Source organism: Scedosporium apiospermum (assembly GCF_000732125.1).
Source record: "Scedosporium apiospermum strain IHEM 14462 chromosome Unknown SEQ_SAPIO_0110, whole genome shotgun sequence".
Taxonomy (NCBI): domain Eukaryota; kingdom Fungi; phylum Ascomycota; class Sordariomycetes; order Microascales; family Microascaceae; genus Scedosporium; species Scedosporium apiospermum.
Window position 1 is genome coordinate 27,977 of NW_015971811.1, and position 18,575 is coordinate 46,551.

General features: G+C 51.5%; 4 protein-coding genes across 4 annotated transcripts; 2 read left to right on the forward strand and 2 right to left on the reverse strand.

Annotated features, from left to right (window-relative positions):
• Nucleotides 1–2,205: 2,205 nt before the first annotated feature.
• SAPIO_CDS6996 (uncharacterized protein) lies at nucleotides 2,206–4,925 on the forward strand (the record flags this gene model as incomplete). Its single annotated transcript, XM_016788948.1, has 6 exons — nucleotides 2,206–2,218; nucleotides 2,286–2,347; nucleotides 2,483–2,514; nucleotides 2,620–4,075; nucleotides 4,223–4,531; nucleotides 4,662–4,925. The coding sequence occupies 6 exons, from the start codon at nucleotides 2,206–2,208 to the stop codon at nucleotides 4,923–4,925; spliced, it is 2,136 nt and encodes a 711-aa protein (XP_016640775.1).
• A 610-nt stretch (nucleotides 4,926–5,535) lies between these two features.
• Nucleotides 5,536–8,971, reverse strand: SAPIO_CDS6997 (putative eukaryotic translation initiation factor 5b protein; the record flags this gene model as incomplete). Its single annotated transcript, XM_016788949.1, has 4 exons — nucleotides 5,536–5,782; nucleotides 5,859–7,819; nucleotides 7,879–8,406; nucleotides 8,510–8,971. 4 exons carry the CDS (start codon nucleotides 8,969–8,971, stop codon nucleotides 5,536–5,538), a joined length of 3,198 nt encoding a protein of 1,065 aa, XP_016640776.1.
• A 1,653-nt stretch (nucleotides 8,972–10,624) lies between these two features.
• SAPIO_CDS6998 (uncharacterized protein) lies at nucleotides 10,625–15,103 on the reverse strand (the record flags this gene model as incomplete). Its single annotated transcript, XM_016788950.1, has 5 exons — nucleotides 10,625–11,694; nucleotides 12,642–12,967; nucleotides 13,025–13,545; nucleotides 13,637–14,752; nucleotides 14,879–15,103. The coding sequence occupies 5 exons, from the start codon at nucleotides 15,101–15,103 to the stop codon at nucleotides 10,625–10,627; spliced, it is 3,258 nt and encodes a 1,085-aa protein (XP_016640777.1).
• A 2,008-nt stretch (nucleotides 15,104–17,111) lies between these two features.
• On the forward strand, nucleotides 17,112–18,519 carry SAPIO_CDS6999 (GTPase-activating protein gyp10; the record flags this gene model as incomplete). Its single annotated transcript, XM_016788951.1, has 2 exons — nucleotides 17,112–17,295; nucleotides 17,390–18,519. The coding sequence occupies 2 exons, from the start codon at nucleotides 17,112–17,114 to the stop codon at nucleotides 18,517–18,519; spliced, it is 1,314 nt and encodes a 437-aa protein (XP_016640778.1).
• Between the last annotated feature and the right edge of the window lie 56 nt (nucleotides 18,520–18,575).

The following is an 18,575-nucleotide window of genomic DNA, read 5'->3' on the forward strand; positions in this document are numbered from 1 at the left end:
GGGGATGGGGGGGGGGGAATTGCTGACAATCGCTGACCCCTGTTCTTCTTAGCCGGTAGTTTCGTTCGCAGAATATAAAACGGTGGCTCCAACCCGCCCGCAAGACACGGTACCTTTATTCATGAGGCCTATCTTCCTGCGTGGTCCAAGGTCGCCTTGTGAGAAGAGTAGTCTGTCTGTCAGGGTCGCGGAAATTGAGGCCTGTGGCGGAGATTAGTGGATGACGGCCCGTCTTCGTTTCGGGGTTCTGTTTTCTTTACACCACGTGAGAGATATACTGAACATGAATGTGGCAACAGTCCCTGGGCATGGCCTCCATCCATAAATCAGAAGTCTGTTTTGCAGATAAACCCCGTGGCAGTTGCTACCACTGCGGTCTCCATTCTGCATGTGCATAGAACCTCCTGAGACAGACGAGTAGTTACTAGTGGAAGCCACATCATCACCCTTTCGAACCCATGCAAGCTGTACTGATTTGCCTGCTTCTTTTGGTCGCCCGTTTCTCTTCCCGACCCTGGGACATGTTGTTACAGAGAGCAGTCTGTGTGTCACCTTGCGGAGACTTCTGTAGTATCTACTGGGTAGGTGCATTCTCTTCTATGTCTAAGCCCAAAAATGGACCGGAATGTCCAAAATCACGCCCTATATCAACTGTCCTCTGGTATCCTCGCCATAGAAAAGGGGCCTCGGGACTTGCCTACGTACATCTCACTTCTACCCTGACAACCTTCCATTCTGTGAAACTGTGGGAAGAAGACCATGTCTTTATATTGTACCGCCGATCGTTCAAGGCCATGGCCAACAACTGGATCAAGAGACAATTTTAAAACCTCCCTCCCCGGCTAGATCGAAGGGACTTCCGAAACAATGAGAGAATGCACTGATAACGGACGATCAGTGATAGCTGTCGCCGAGTCGGGGCCGGGGAGGGACATTCGGCGTTCCTCGGCATGGTCGGGTCGGGAGTGTGGCTGAAACTGGGGGTCGTTGTTGAATTATATATACAGATGAGCCATGGGTGCAGCCCACCATGGAGGGGGTTCCTTCATGTTGAGTGTTCCGCGCTGTGCTCTGCCCAGGTGTTCAATAACAAAGTCCCTGGCTTTTGATAGTAGGCGATTTAAGGGGATAGCATGATCGATATTTAGTCTTAAACGCCATCATTTGCGCATTCGGATTTACCCACTCGAGAAGCTGGTAGTATACACAGATATCTGGGTTCAAATGGCAAATCTAAGGTGTACTCGAATGGAGCAACCGACTAGTTGTATACAGGTCTTCGTTGGTTAATTGAGCTTGGGAGTCAAGTCAGTCATCGCAAGTCATTCATGGAAATGTGAGCGAGGACTCTTCCAATCTCCTAATTCGAACAACCTTGTGCCGAGATCATAGCCAACGTTGAAGTCATTTGATAGTTAATGCTGACAGGTGCCAGGCTGCAAAACTGGTGGCGACACTTGCACACTTGTTGGCATGGTCAGAGGAACGATGAGGATGGGAAGGAATGCAAGGAAAGTCGCATGGTATCAGGAAGAATCCGGAAAGTTCGGTTCGATTCTAGATCCTCTGGCCAGAAAATTGGCAGAGACAAATCGGCGTTCGTTATTTGGTAAAAATGCAAATGCTTTTTCTCCCTGGTTTTCGCAAAACGCAGCACTTGAGCTCAGCGTTATTTGGGTGGCGGCTCATGCGTTGCACATTACAACCACATGTCGAGGCGAACGGTCCCTTGCGTCTCCTGCGTTTCCAAACGTTGGTAACGCGCTGGCAGCGTTTTCCCTCTAGCGTTTTGTTCCAGCGTCAGTCAATAGCCCATAATAAATCAATAGCAAGAACACCAAGACACCAAGACGCCTCGCCCTTGCTATTATGGCATTACCCCGCTGCCCCGCCAGGTCAGTCGCAGACTTGGATCGAACCCAATTTTTTTTCCTCTATATTTTCCACCGTTCGCCATCCGCCAAGAGAACATCATTCTGCCCCCCATTCTTCTCTGTCTTTGAGTTTTCTGCCCCCTAGAAACCTCGAATTTTGTCGCATTCGATAGGAAACACAAATTGCGTATGTCCTGGCTATGTCCTTCCTCTCTGGCCCTTCCCCTCCATGAACGCTTCTCCGGCCTTCATACCGCCCTTTGATACGAACTACTAACCTGAGTAAATGCTCGCAGACATCTTCGTTTCTTGAGAGTTCAAGGCTCCCAAAATGAGTGTCGTAGGTAAGTAGAATATCATATTGCAACTAGGTCTCCCCGTCACCTGGTTACGAAGACTAACCACTCACAGGCATCGATTTCGGTACTCTGAAGACCGTCATTGCGGTGGCTAGGAATCGGGGTGTTGATGTCGTGAGTAGCTCATACCTACCCTCATCCCACCCGGCGCCAAACAAGCAGAGCCAGAAAAAAAGGCCCCCCTCTTCTCTGCTACCGAAGACACAGAGGTTCTGACATTCTGACACACTGACACACCCTTGGCCCTAGATATCTAATGAGGTCTCTAACCGGTCGACGCCGTAAGTTTTGCTTCCTTCGATGTCTTTCTTTCCTCTATGCTCCTCTAAGCATGGCGAGTTCTTTGGTCGATGGCCACTAGCTGATTATATATACAACACCGTTAGATCGCTTGTTGCTTTCGGTCCAAAAGCACGATACCTCGGAGAGCCAGCTAAGACTCAGGAGATCACGAACCTAAAGAACACAGTTGCTTGTCTCAAGCGCCTTGCTGGTCGGTCTGCCAAGGATCCCGACCTTGAAATCGAGCAGCAGTTCATCACGCCCCCCATCATTGATATCAATGGACAGGCAGGTGTTGAGGTCACATACCGTGGCGAGAAGGAAAAGTTTACCGCCACCCAGCTTATCGCTATGTTTCTCGGCAAGATAAAGCAGACTGCGGCCTCCGAGTTGAAGCTTCCGGTCTCCGATGTCGTCATCAGCGTACCCGCCTGGTTTACCGATATCCAGCGCCGAAGCCTAATTGATGCTGCTGAAATCGCAGGGCTTAAACTCCTCCGACTCATCAATGATACAACGGCCGCTGCCCTGGGCTATGGCATCACCAAGCTTGACCTCCCCGCTGCGGAGGAGAAGCCTCGACGAGTGGCCTTTGTGGATGTTGGAGACAGCACTTATACATGTTCGATTGTCGAGTTCCGGAAGGGAGAGCTCGCCGTAAAGTCCACAGCATACGATCGCCACTTTGGCGGGCGTGACTTCGACAAGGCTCTCGTTGACCATCTTGCGAAGGAGTTCAAAGGCAAGTATAAGCTTGATATCTTCAGCAATCCCCGTGCAGTAGCACGAGTCCTGGCCGCCGCCGAAAAGACGAAGAAGATCCTGTCTGCCAACCAAGCAGCCCCTGTCAACATTGAATCCCTGATGAATGATATCGATGTGTCGGCCCTCATCACTCGTCAGGAGTTCGAGGCAATGGTCGACCATCTCCTTAACCGGGTTCACATTCCACTCGAGCAGGCCTTGGCCGATGCCAAACTTAAAAAGGAAGACGTCGACTTCGTTGAGATGTTGGGCGGTGGTAGTCGAGTCCCTGCTCTGAAGGAACGGATCCAATCCTTCTTTGGCAAACCTCTATCCTTCACCTTGAATCAGGATGAGGCTGTTGCCCGGGGCTGCGCCTTCAATTGTGCCATCCTCTCTCCTGCTTTCCGCGTCCGTGACTTCGCCGTTCAGGACATTGTCAATTACCCTATCGAATTTGCATGGGAAAAGGCTCCTGATATCCCCGACGAAGACACCAGTCTTACTGTCTTTGGTAAGGGCAACGTTTTGCCATCGACCAAGATTCTCACCTTCTATCGGAAGCAGCCCTTCGATCTGGAGGCACGCTATGCCAAGCCAGACGAACTTCCTGGAAAGATATCGCCTTGGATCGGCCGGTTCTCTGTTAAGGGTGTGAGGGCTGATGAGAAGGATGATTTCATGATCTGTAAGCTGAAGGCGCGGGTCAACATTCATGGTGTCCTCAATGTTGAGAGTGGCTATTACGTTGAAGATCAAGAAGTCGAGGAAGAGGTCAAGGATGAAGAGAAGAAGGATGAAGAGAAGAGCCCAGACGTAAGTAACCCTGGCGGTCACTCAACCGCCGACTCCCCCCCCCCCTTTTCTCCACCTACATAATTTTCCCCACCACATACCCAACTTCCATGTCCCCATGTCGACCTTGGTATATTTATCTTTCGGAGGTCCTGACTAGTTTTATAGGCCATGGAGACGGACACGACTAAGGATGAACCCCCGAAGAAGACTCGAAAGGTCAAGAAGCAAGTCCGCAAGGGTGATCTTCCGATTGTCAGCGGCACAAACTCCCTCGATTCGACTGTTTTGGAGGCTTTCGTGGAGAAGGAGGCACAGATGGCTTCGGAAGACAAGCTGGTTGCCGACACTGAGGAGAAGAAGAACGAGCTCGAAACATACATCTACGAGTTAAGAAACAAACTTGACGACCAGTACGCCGATTTTGCGAGTGATGAGGAGAAGACGAAGATACGCGCCAAGCTTGATGCTGCCGAGGTGAATCCCGAAACCCCCCCCCCCCCCCCCCCCCGCGCGGGCACCTCTCCCTCCCCTTACCCCTCCCAGCGGGCCATCCTCTTCTACCTTGGATTCTATTCGATTTCCATAACTAACCTAATCATGCTAGGACTGGCTGTACGACGAGGGCGATGATACTACCAAGGGTGTTTACATTGCCAAGATCGATGAAATCCGTGCCTTGGCCGGCCCAATAGTTCAGCGTCACTTTGAAAAGCTCGAGGCAGAGCGACTTGCCGAGCAAGAACGAATTGAAGCTAAGCGGCTAGCCGAGGAGGAAGTCCGCAAAGCTGCTGAGGCTGAACGAGCGGCTAACGGTAAAGATGAGGAGATGACGGATGCGGAGGCACCGAGGCCGGATGGAGAGGCCTAATGGAGAGGGGTATTCTGGCATCAGATAGAAGTCGCCTGGTATCAGGAAGATCTGTGGGACTTGACCGTTTGTCCGGAAATACAGGGTGCAAGGTGTTGGCTTCCCTGGGGCAGGTTAAGCCCCGGGCCGATTGCCAAGTTTAGCGAGGGAATCTCTTAGAGAAGAAAGCTTCTGAATGAAATGCCAGGGAAAAGAAATGCACCTTGAATTAGAGAAAAGCACACTGGACCTAGAGCAAGGAAGGGATGGATGGGTTGAAATAAAAAGAGAAGAATGAACTCTCAAGGACTTAAAAAAAACAGTTACTTTTAGAGAGAATCCCGCCATCGGCTATCTGGAATGGCAAGATGGAAGCCTATCTACCGAGAGTCGAATGGTCGATCGAGCACCGTCCCTTCAATCCGCTGCGAATAGGGAGGTGACGAATTTCGACCACAAGATCCAATGCGTCCTCATGAGAGTAAACTTATCTGTTGTAATAAATGAAGATGCATTAAAAAAAGGAGGATAAGAAACTCCAGTCGCCCTTCAAGAAGGAAAAAGGGAGCGAAGGGGGGTGGGGGAGATCGAGGCAAAACCACCTAGATGAGTCGAACTCCGCTGTGGGCTTCTACTGTACATCGAAGACAGGTTTTAACTTGATGATTAACTGCCACTCGTCTGGAGATACCTCCTTCCGATAAAAGTCCTTCAGGCAGTTGATGCTGGCTCGCGATATAGCACTGTAGAGGGTGTCCTTCTCCTCGAGTTGACGTCCGTATGTTGGTTGATGGCCGCCCATCTCAATCTTGACGGCAACCGAGGGCTGACCCTTCTTGCAGACAGGTATCTGCTTGTGGTCGCGTTCGATAGACGTGCTATGAAAGGTTAGGTGAGCTATGATTTCAATCCACAGGGTGGCAAGAAAGGGGGGGGGGTCGGTATGGCACTTACACTCTTCCAAGTTGGATGATTTCTTTCGCATTCGTAGTAGGGTTAGGTTTTACCACCGCGATAGGTGTATTTAGTCGCAATTGGCCTTCGACAACGTCGACTCCGACAACGATCGGGTTCGTCTTGTTAAAGACCGCCACGGGATTCAAGACGCATGGGAAAACGGCCAATAACTTGGATTCCTCCTTCTTCTTCTCTAGTAGGTCGTCCATGTGCTTCGTGAAAGCGTCGAACAAGTGGTAGATGATGTCTGCCGTGAAGATCTTGATGCCATTATCCTCCGCGTACGCTTGCGCCTCTTTGTCCACCTTGACGTCGAAGCATAGCATTACCGCGTAATCTGGAGCACGGTCGAGCATGATTCCACATTGCATGACATCGCGCTTATAGACAGGCCCAATACCAACGTTGGCAACTGGAATCTTGCATGACTTGAGGAAGTCAAGTAAAGCCTCGAGGGAACCAAGGGTAGAAGCTTGTACACTGACTCCCTTTCCATTCTTCTCGACCCTGCTGAAGAGAAGGGCGAGGTCTGATTCAACCTCATCCTCGAGGTCGGACTCGTCATCGTCGGGACCGACGACGAGAAGACGAGAACCTGCGATTGCGCCTTCCAGTCCGGAGGCGCTAATCTTGACACCCATGGCCGCCTTCACCTCTTTGTTGTGGATGTAGGCGGACTTGACTCGGAGCTCTCGCATTGGTGCCGGCGTTAGAAGAGCGCGAATGTTGGTCTTGATAACGCCCTCAACGCCGCATAAGATAATGCGATCCCCTTCCCTGAGAATACCGTTGGAAAGGATGACATCAATGGTCATTCCAAAGCCTTCGATGGCCTTGACTTCAAGTACGGTTGCCTGAACCTCGGAAAGATACATGAGAGAACCGACCATGCGTTCTTGCGTGAGCTGGACGATAAGCTTCAGAAGGTCGGGAACACCCTCTCCGGTGTGTGCTGACGTGGGGATGAGAGAGACGTATTTGGCCATAGACTTGTTCTCATAATAGAGTTCAGCATTGAAACCCTGTTCCGCGAAAGCAAGTTTAGTCTCCTCCAGGCGGTTCCTGAACTCGTTTTGAACCCCTCGGCTCTGAAGGGACAGGCTCTCTTGGAATCCATTGTTATCCACCTTCTTCCAGCCATACAACCTATCAATCTTGTTGAGCGCAACCACGAAGGGGGTCTTGCGATCACGAAGCAGTTTCATCGACTCCAGGGTCTGCGGTTCCAGGCCATGCATGATGTCGACGACCAGAATGGCAATATTGCAAAGGGAAGAACCTCGAGAGCGAAGATTAGAGAAGGATTCGTGGCCAGGAGTATCGATGACCAGGAGACCTGGGACTTTCAGCTCGAACGCGCCGTCCCTGTTCACAACAGCAGTCTTCAGCTTGATAGCTTCTGCTGGGAAGTAAGTGGCGCCAATCTGCTGAGTGATGCCACCGGCCTCGCCCTCCTGCACATTGGTTTGCCGAATCTTATCGAGAAGCTTTGTTTTGCCAGTATCGACATGGCCGAGAATACAGCAAATTGGTGAACGGAGGTTATCCTTGGATCTTGCCGCCAGGGCAGCTTGATGTGCTTTCTCGCGCCTCTCGCTCGCTTCCTTCTTTCGCTGCAAGTCCGCAAGCTGTTTCTGCGTAACAACTTCGTCCTCTTCGGATGAGGAATCCTCGTCTTCGCCGGCACTCTCAGCCTTCTGCCCTTTGGGGCCTTCGTTTGCCTCTGCCTCTTCATCGGTGGCGGCATCCCAGCTTTCCTTGACATCCCCATCGCTGGCGACAGCCGCCTCCCAGTCATCTTCAACGTCACTGTGCACTATGGCTTTAGCAGCCTCGGCCTCGGCGCGTTCCTTGGCTTCCCTTTCCTTTGCAGCCTTCTCCTCGGCCTCCTTTGCCGCCTGCTCGGCCTGTTGCCTGGCCCGCTCCGCTGCCTCAGCCAATGCTTTCTCTTCGTCGATCTGGGATGAGGAGAGATTGTTAGTGAGTAAATGGCAAAAGATTGTAAAGGGTAGCTCACCTTGCTCTCATTCTTTCGCCCACCTCGTTTCCTGCTATCATAAACAACCTTCTTTTTCTTTTCCTGCCCGTCACCCCCTTCATCAAGCGGCCCGACTTTCACTCCTGCCGCGATCATCTGCTGTAGCTTTCTCTCATTGCGAGCCTTCTCTTCCCTCTGAGCTTTTGTTAAGAATTTCCCTTCCTTCTTGAGTTGCTCTATCCTTTCCTTCTCCTTTTGCTTTTTCAAAGCCTTTTGCTCTTCCTTTTTCTTCTGCTCTTCGGCCAGCCTCCGCTCTTCCTCCTCAAATCTAGCCTTCTCTTCGGCTTGACGCCGGGCTTCCTCTTCTTGCTTACGCCGGAGCTCTTCCTGTTGTTTCTGAATCAAAGCCAGGTGGGCAGGAATCTTTCTCTTCTTTCCTGTCGAGGCAGCCGGGGCAGTCGTCTCCGCTGCAGGGGCAGGGGCAGGGGCGACAGGTTCAGCAGGCTTTACCACGGCCGCACTCGGTTGTGTAGGCTGCACAGAGCCTCCAGCCTTCTTCTTAGCGGCCTAAACCACAGTAGACATATTAGCTAGAAATGAAGGGCAATTACAAGGGCCGGGGAATGCGGCGGGGGAACTAAGCAAGGAAAAGCAAAACCACAGAACTGACCTGTTCCTTCTTTCTCTGCTTCTCCCTTTCCTTCCTCAGCTTTTCTTTCTCTGCCTTAGTAAGGATCCGGCCCGAATTGTCGGCATCGTCCACATTAGACTTGGTCGCGGGTGCCTTTTGCGCCTGCTTGCCCTTGCTTTGGCTCTTAGAGCTTTTGTTGGGGAGAGCAAACTCATCCTCGATCGAGGCCTCCTGCGCACCTTTGTCCGAGATATCAACTTGAGACGCTTGTGGTTGCTCTACACCGGGCGGATCTTCACCCTGAACGAAGTCATCGTTCAGGCCTTTCTTCTTCCTTTTCTCCTTGTTCTTCCGCATAAGCGCCATGAGACCCCCAGCGCCAGAATTGTCGTCATCAACACCGTCTTGATCATTGGGCTGGGTAGGCGCGGAAATGGACTCCCCTAACTGGGATTCCCAGTCATTGTTGGCCTTTTTGTTTCCTTTCTTCTTGGGTGGCATCGTATCGTATGAGTCCTGCTGAGGAGTGGCTGGTGGCGAAAAAAGGTGCTCAGATATCGTGTGTGGATTTGACGCGGCAACTGTAGACGCCTACTCCTAGTATCGTAGACCTGTAGTTGTGTGGGCAGGTGTGGATGAATGTAGAGCACCAGACTGATTGCGGTTGCTGTGTAAACCCTGTGATGCTGGGATGGTGGGGGAAGTCAAGATCAATTGTAAAGGTTTTCGTGGGAGATTTCGTTCTGCGAAGGCTGTCAAGTGAACCAGTAGTGGCACGGGTGGGGCAAAGGCTCTGCTCTAACAATATTGAGAAGACTAACAGCTACCAACGACCACGCCCTCAATAGCGGTTTAGCACCTTAGGCAGTGAAGTGGCAGTGGAGTGGCAGTGGCTAAAATCGAGTTGGGTCAAGCTACTTCGTGGCGGGGAGTTGTATCCGTAGTCTTTGGGGGGGGAGGGGGTCCCTTTTGGGGCGTTGGGGGCAAATCCGGGCAGTAATTGTGTGCATAGATGTACTTCAAAAACGAGTTTTACTTTGTACCTGGATTGCAATGCAGTGCAGCCAGGACGTCTAGACAATTGGACCAGACGACAAATGTAAAAGTGGCTGATCAAGTGGCGGCGATATTGTAATTTCCTAATTATTCTCCCCTCAAATCGAGCCAGGAAACACCCACACCTACGAAGCCTTCCTCGTTGACGTTGCACACATGTACAAGCAGACCACGAAGGATGGGAGCACCTTTCAATGTTGCGCAGAATCGGCCTCGATCGACGAACTTTTTCGCATTCCAACATTGAAGTAATGCCTTGCCTCGATTGTCGTATACTTTTGGCAGCAAATTGTCTTCAGTCTCGACTGCTCAGCTTAGTAATCTAACAGCTGAATTCAATAATTTTGGGTTTGGATCAATTGATGATGTGTGCATTTGTGCGTGTTGTGTGTGCGCATGTGCGTTACTGCCTGATGTAGAGAAGGAAAAGAGGGGGGGGGGGGGGGGGGGGGGGGAGGAGGAGAGAGAGGGAGAGGAAGGGAGGGAGAAGGTAAGTGCCTCGTAGTTAATAGAAACAATAATGGCCTTTCGGTTTTTTTCAAACAGCCTCATACGAAGGTAAACCTAACATCAATCCGTCTACAGGTCGGGACCGAAGCAAAAGAAAATGCGGATAACTTCAGTCAAATTCCTGTTTTACCAAGGCTTTCTGTCATTGGGAGTGCCACAAGGATAGCAAGAAGAGGACTTGGAGGGGCAAGGGATGGCGGGGTAAATGAGTCGGACCCCTACGTCATTATCATTCCCCAAGGGGGCGAATGAGAAGCACAGAAGAAGCACACTTGCAATGGTCACCATTTGGACAGATTTGAATGGTTTCAATGTTGATCTCCACCCTCCGCTTTGCTCAGCTCTACAGCGGGTACTGCGTCCTGTAAGTGCTGAAGCTGGATGGCAGGCTGCGCCCGTCTGAAAGCAGCTTTACGTGTTGGCTCGGCCTCGATGGACTCACCACATCTGTTTTCATAGCTTCTATTCGCTGAGATGTCCCCCTTTTTTTATTTGGCCTACTACAGGTGGTATTTTTGCAAAAACGGGGAATAGCCCTTGTTCAAGCCCGATAGATCGTCTCGGGCTGGTTTTCCATGTAACACCTCGCTAAAGAACCGGACTCATGTAATAGTCCAGGACGTCGTAGCCGAGCTCCAGGTACTTTTTCAATTCCTCATCCGATGTCCCGCAATCAATGGCTCCGCTCCCCTCGCTGTCGTCGTCGCCGCTGTCCTCGCCCTTGTCCTCGCCGATACCGGGAGAGACTTTGTTCCTGTGCCGATCCCCTTGTTCCATAATCGTGTGACCCTCCACACCGTGATCCCTAGCACCCTGCTCTTTAAAACCTCTGGTCCACTGGCCCCCATCCAATTCGTCAAGGCATCGCTTGAAAATCTGACTCGCCGTTCGGCCTCGAAAGAGCGCCTCCAGTTCCCTTTTTTGCCAGCACCAATATAGAACATCGCCATTCACGTGGAGCTGCAATTTAGGATCCAGCGTAGGCTCCAGAAGTTCCACACTTTGTCTCTTGGAAATGTCCATTTCTCGAGTTGCTGCCATCTGGACCAGCTTCAGGAATCTCCAGGCTTCGATAGTTAACAATGTGAAGTGATGTATCGAGCCATCCAGGCACACGCCCAACACGTCAGCATCGTCAGGAGTGCTTGGAATTCTCCCGTATTGCTTTTGCCTCAGCCTCGACCGCCACAAAGTTGGTCGCGTGTGGCCGCGCCGAAACCTCCTCACTGAGGCTGGAAGCTCCGCTTCGAACACAACATGGATCCCACCACCCTCTCTTTCTTCACCCCTTGGCATCCAAACCCCAGTGATGCCGCACTCTCGGTCAGAGAGTAACGTGATGGGCCATGACCCGGAGGCATCGGGAGCATCACCAACGTCGATCATGTGCATGGTCGGCCGTGTTCGCTGCTCCATGAGACTATCACCAACTCCGTGGTTGTCCCGCCGCCTCTCCTCTGCTGGATCCAGATTGACAACCTCGAGGGAGTGCGTTTGCGTTAAAGCATAAAGTCTGCCGCCCGAAATATTCATGGCCGTGGCAGGAGAAACCAATTCTATCTTGGCATGCTCCCTGATCTTTCGTTCGGCTACGTCGAGTATCTCCCAGTGGATCGTTGTTCCGACGCAGAAAAATATGTTATCGGCAAGAGCAGACACTGAGTAAATTGGCGAGCCGGAACTATTCTTTTTGTGTCTGGTCCAGAATCGCACTCGGCCATCGACTCTTTCAGCTGAGATGATAAGAAGCCGCCCAGAATTCGTCGTGACGAGTATGAAGGAGAACGTTTTACCATCCTTTTTGAAAGCCCACTCATCCAGGCAATGGACCCAATCGTCCGGACGGCCAAGTCCAGAAATGAATTCCTGATCTTTCTTGTTCCGATCGGTCGGCCATGACAAGTTCTCGCCAGTGTCGGGGTCCAGGAAGACGAGTGTAGGACGGTTGCCGATATTGACCGCTACCACAAGGCACTCCAACAGATGAGAATATATCAGCCGAGATGGAGTGCCCCTAAGTGGCATTTTTCTCGGTATAATTGTGGGTTGCTCCCCCAACCGCGTAACCAGGAGTCGAGTTCCTGTTATCATCAATAATGAGAGAGGGCCGTCTGCCTCTGACGGTATTCTCGCAACGGATGCGACTGGGGAACTGTCCGGACATGCCGAACTTCCGTCGACCGGCACTAATCTGGTGCGCACTCTAAAACCCTTGGCATTCTGCACGTCGTACTTGTCGAGGAGGGCTACGGAAGTGCCGCAACAGACAAATACCGACCGTCCTAAAGCGTCCGGAGATCCGCGAGCCGGGAGGACCTCGATCGGAAGAGTCCCGAGTTTCTCTAGCCGATGCGTTATTCGGGGGGACGATGCGGATTCTATCTCCAACTGCAAGAAGTAGCCACCCCGCGTCCCCCCAACGATTATGCTCTTCTTCGAGCACTCAAGGACGACTACGATATTCGTGACGGCACCTACAGATGATATGCCCCCACGCGCCGGGATACTCGCCATCGAGCTCTCCTGGCTCCTGTCCATGTCCAAAGCTACCGACGAGTCAGACGTGAAAATTCGACGCTAGCTAAAGAAAGGGTTATGTACTGACCTGAGTGTAAATCTAAGGTGAGTGCCGGCTTCTCGTCAGGCGAATCGACGGCGTAGAGGAGAAGTGAAGTCCTCGTAGGCTGCCAAACGGCCACTATTAAGAACACTCTGCCCTCTACAGTGCATAACTGCACACAAGTAACTTCTTGCTCCATACTGTATCGCTTGAGGATTTTGGTAGGGTCGTTAGAGGCTACTAGGTAAACCTCGAAACCAGAGCTAGACTGCATCGCAAGGGACGAGAAGGCGACGACGCCATCTCTGACACATGCGCTCTCTGCTCTCGCGTCAGGAGAGCCCAATATGTGGGTTATCGTGTGCCGTGACCTAACCGGTTAGCATATTTGGCGGTTCGACTTTAGCAATGGATCTTCACATACAAACCTTTTCAAAGGCCCGAGGAGGGTAATGGATGCCTCGGTCACCTGACAAATCCCCTGGTCGAGTCCCTGCGACGCTGCCAGAGTTCTAGACGACAGATCAAACCATAGATCCGAGGGGCTAGGTTCTCTGAGGTCGCTGAGGCCAAGTGTAAGCTCCGCAGCTACGGTTCTGTTGTGTAGGCCCAGTAGCACGTTGAAGACCTTAGGCTCAGTTGTATGAAGACCGGGAAACACCCAAACATGCCTGAGTGGAGAGGAGTACTCTACATCGAGTGTAATGTGTGCTATCGTGCCATGAACAAGCTCGGTTACACTTCCGTTGATGCCGCAGCAGGATGTCAAAAACAAGCGATCGTGTTGTGTATGGGTTTGGCCGACAAGACCCCTCCCAGGCGTGGCTGGAACACTGCTGCTACTAACCGCTTGGTCCCAGTCCGAACACTCATCGGTGGTCGCAAAATCTAGGACAGGCGACCAATTTGGGATAACGCCAATCTGCTCCGGTCGCTCCCGAGCGGGGAGCTATCCTGCGAGTAAGTAATAGGGATTGGGGTCGGAGAGGGCGACAGAGGCATGAAAGGAGAAGATGGAATAAGGGGACACGGGGACCTACCGCCCAGATGGAGCCATCTCCACAGCTTCCTCCTAATATGAGTATATCACTAAAAGTATCCGCGACCGTAGCGAACGCGGTGGAAATACTTGTGCTGTAGTCTCCGACGTCCAGACTTGACTCAAGGATCTCGTCGGAATCAATCTCGAAGAAGAATATGATGCCATCTTCACGTGCAAGATAGATGTTATCCTTCGACTGGTAGAATGCTTTTCTCCGCAAAGGTCTGGTCCAGGCAGTCCATAGCGGCTTCCCAGAACCATGGTGATAGGCCGTCTTTTCTCGCGTCGTGGTATTGACCAATTCGGGGTTAGAAGAACCATGCAAGGTATCTCGGAACACTGCGATGGAGCTCTCGGAAACGGAAAGGAATGATGTCTTTACTGTTAATGGAATCAAAAGTAGAGGCATCCTGTGCTCGGGGGGGAGTCTGAAACCAGCCACTTCCTCCGAAAGCACAGAGTTTAGATCGTCGCCTAGAACCCATTCGTACGTGATCATCCTCGACACTCCATTCCGAACCACGAGCAGGACAAGGATAACTGTCTCAAAATCACCAGGCGACGGGAATAGAAATTCTACTTTGTGGATGACACCCATGACGGTTTTGGGGCGGTAGGCGGTGACTGGGCTAAGGATTGAACCGGCTATCCGATACTGCTGCCTGAGAGTGCCAAAATCCTCCAGTTCGTAGACGACAAACAGGCCCTCACTCGTAGCAGTTACCATGTATCTAGAGCTGGGATCAATGGCGAAGTGGAACCCGGGATGAATGACCAAGTCTTTCCGGGGCGAGTCCACTGTCGAGCTTATGAACTCGACGGTACCGTCGCCATGCTGGCGAAGGAAAAGAAAGACGAGCCCACCCGACTCAAGAACGAGAACAAGTAGTTGCGGAGGAAGCGGAAGCGGGGACTTTTCGCTCCCCTGCAGTTGCGCCTGAGAGGGGGAGGCTGAGCACGAGACGTCGGCGTTGTTTGTTCCATCTCGGAAGCCTCCATCTGCAGATGAGTCCTCGTAGAATGAACCGAGAACCTTCGCATTCAGTATACGAGATCCGAAGTCCGTCTTCCGAGCCACATCATGCAATTGTCCGTCTCCTCTGAGCTCCTTGATCTGGAGAAACCGATCCTAGCCCTCGTCAATGTCATGCACTAATAAAGCAAGGGAAATCATAGTCTCTTTCAAGATCTTGCTGGCATATGCTGAAGAGAGATTCACAACAAGACGTGTTATACTTACTCCAATGAATGCAACATCGTTATGCTCAGCAGATCTCAGCCGGGCAGGAAATATCCACTGCACAACAGGGCTTTCGACAATAGTCCTTGTCAACAGCCCGCAGGTAGGAGAAGAACGTTTCGTGGGCTCGGTCTTGGTGGAACCTTGAGCAGATAGAAAGGCGTGCACGTTTACATTCTCCGTTATCCACGTGCCGTCCCTCAAAACATTTGTCTGAAACGCCATTCTCCAAGATCATGATGATATCGAAACAGTTTGAGAGCGGGGGGAGACCTAGGTCGAGACAACGTTGACGGTGGGCAGGCCGTGGTAGTTTTAGCAAGTTAAAGTTGAGGGTGGTGGGGCCACAAAAGGTGGCGGTTCTGGGGGGACAACGTTAAGTCAGAGGTGGAAGGAGTAGTTGAGGCGATTGCGACAATTATTGATCATTGATGCAGCTGGGTACCTAAGGAGCCTGACAACGTTGATACGCTCGTCACCATAGCCATGCGAAGGGTATTGGTATTACTACTTCCTACTTCGCAGGTGCAGGATTAAAATCAATCCCAAATGGTGGTGGTGGGGTTCCGTTCCGATCTCCTTCATAACCCTCCCTCTCCATCGAATGATGGCTTCGTCTTCTTACATTGCTAGCATATTATTCTGTAAAAGTAAGTACTGCAGGGATAATCCTGCGTCCCAAAGGAGTTGAAAGTGCCATTGCCGACATCGTTTCACCTCCGATTTGCATTCATGTTTTCCCGGGGTTGCTGAGTTCCCCGTCGGCTGACCGCAGCAGAGGATGGCGCCGGTCCTCGTTTTGCCAGGCGAAGGGACAGTTCGTGATAGAGGTGGCATGCGCAGGATCTATGGCCATCAGTTGATTATTGAATTCAGTTACAGTACAACGCAGAAATATCGGACGCCGGCTAGGCCATTCTTGTCATTACTTCGTACGAAGTATAGTAGCGTGTTCCGCACAGCAGTAGCCAGGCTAAGTCAGGCGGTGCGATACACCCCGATCCTGAGCATCCTGCGAGCTAAGGAAGGAAGGGAAAGGGCGAAAGAGGAATCCGAAAAGCCCCTTTCCCGCACCCCAAGCCATACTGACGCAGAAGAGATCGCCGCATGGAATGAAAGTCCTTCATCCACTACCACTAATACAATCAAAATACCAATAGAATAGATTTCCCGTGCACCACATCTTCAGATAGAAGGGGGCTGCAGATGACGTGTCACATATGCTCGGGAGCCGTGCCTTGTGGCATCTATTATGCTCTGCATTAGTGGAGGCGAGTGCTCTAGTGTATGTGCTCGAACGACGGAGTCTCGTACGCTTGGCGGGATGTTGGTCTGCGATCTGGCTGCCGTCTAGTTGGGCTGAAATTGTCTTCATCTTAGAGGAAGAGACGACAATCCGTGGCTCACTTTTGACTCCTGGTTCAGTCGCAACCATGGAGATACACGTCAAGTTATTGCATGGGGCAGATATATTTCGCGGCGTCTGGTGAAAGACACCCATTGCGTTGATCACCCAAATTAGTTTACACCAATCCAAGCGGTCTGGCCAGTCCAATGACCGTCCAACTCCAAGCATCTGTTGATCTATTGATGGGCAAACATCTTGGTCGAGAGCGAGGAGACGATGGGAACATGGAGGGGAGGAGGTAGGGCCGCTTGAGGCAAGTAAGTCACTGGCTCGACAAACCAGACGCCTGCAACAACAAGAACGTCATGGTTGTTCATTGTTCCTTTTGGTTACAGCGATCAATCTGTAGACATGACATGTTGTGTTGAAGTTACCATCCATCCATACTTCGTCCCAATACGAAGGTACTTGGGAAGTAATATTGGGATTGGTCAATGGATCCAAAGGTCAACGATAGAAACGCGAAAGCACACAGTTTCCATGGGTTGAAGTATTAATTCTCTGCAAAGAAACTATTGACGTTTATCTGTTCGAGGAATGAAAGAATGTTGGTTTGATCAATTGGTGTACTTCATAATAGTACCAAGTAACTCAGGCTCCAAAACTGGGCCAATGAACTATTGAAATTAACCAAGCACCATTTCAAACCGCCCTCGAACCCAACATCATCCAGTATCGAGCTGCCTCATCTCTCACCCACCCCATTTCCCTTCGAAAACCAGGTCTCCACGGTCATTTTCAAACTAATTATCGTCCAAGCATCCCGTGGACCATTTTCGAATTGGAGTCTCTTGCTCTCGCCTCTCCCAAACCGTGTTGTGCTAGATGGAGTGTCCAGAACCAAGTGCTGAGCATCCAGAACCCACGCCGAGCTACGAGACCGACTGCTCCCATATACGCAAGAGGCGAGAAGTTCAAGATGCGTGCCTGAAGCAGGATATAGAGCGTTTGAAATTTCTCGCTGCATCGGAGGGCGGGTTCCTTACCGATGACCTGAGACGAGGAGCGTGTATGTTCTCCCAACCAATCTACGCTTCCAACCTCCCAAGGCTGATCGCTCGAGTGCGGGCTAACACATGAATCACGTCTCTTATGTGCGACAGGGCCCATCCTCCTTGGCCTACCTGCCGATGCGATGGTGACATCTAGTCAACCTGATGCGAGCCCTGTGGATGATGCTGAACTTTCCTGGCGTCACCTCCCCCGCCACCCCGACGAGGACCAAGTCCAGCTCGACGTCAATCGATCCTTCATATACTACCCGAACGGTACTGCTCTCGTTGCTCTTCGACTTATCACAGATAGCCGCTCCACGTGTGTCTCCGGCGGTACTAACTCTAGAGTTCTCATAGACTTGACAGAAGCGGATTTAACGAGACGCAAGGCGGAACTGTCCGATCTGATAATCGAGGTCCTTCGACGGTACCCATTCCTCTGCTACTTTCAAGGCTACCATGACATCTGCCAAGTCTTTCTTCTTGTCCTCGATCCCGCGGTGCGGGCACCGCTCGTTGCTCGCCTTTCCCTACTCCGCATTCGCGACTTCATGCTCCCAACCCTTGCCCCAACGGTTGCCCAGCTTCGCCTTATACCCGATATCCTTGACGCTGCGGATCCGAGCCTTCGAAGGCATTTGGCTGGAACCGAGCCGTTCTACGCCCTCTCGGGCACACTTACCATGTATGCCCACAATATCGAGGCGTATGGAGACATTTCTAGGTTGTTTGATGTTCTCCTCGCTAGAGAGGCCGTCTTTAGTATATATCTATTTGCCCAGATTGTTCTTAGCCGTCGAGAAGAACTCTTTGATACCCCGGACGACGATCCTTCTATGCTCCACCTTATACTGTCCAAGGTTCCTAAAAAGCTCGACTTAGAGACGCTGATAGCACAGGCGATTAGCCTCTTTGACAAGTATCCACCAAAGTCCTTACGCTCCTGGAGACGCGTTTCCTCCTCTAGCTGCCTTAAGACAGCGGGGTGTGTCGAGGTTTGTGCTGGCCAATCCCTAGCAGAAGGCCGCGGCTATTTCGAGGCACAGCTGAGGGAGCTTCGCTGTACGGAGAGGTGGAATGAACTGATAAAGAAGGCTCGGCTATACCGACGGCCTGCAAAGGCTATTGGTCTTGCTATTGTCGTAGGCCTTGCAGCTATGTATCTGCGGAAACATCCGGCGCCTGTCAACTTCCTTTGCATGGCCTTTTGGCGGTTAACTGGAAGAGCGATGAGCTAAGGCAGGGCAATTTCCCAAAGATGACTGCTTGTTACCAGTTTCCTCCTCATTTCTCA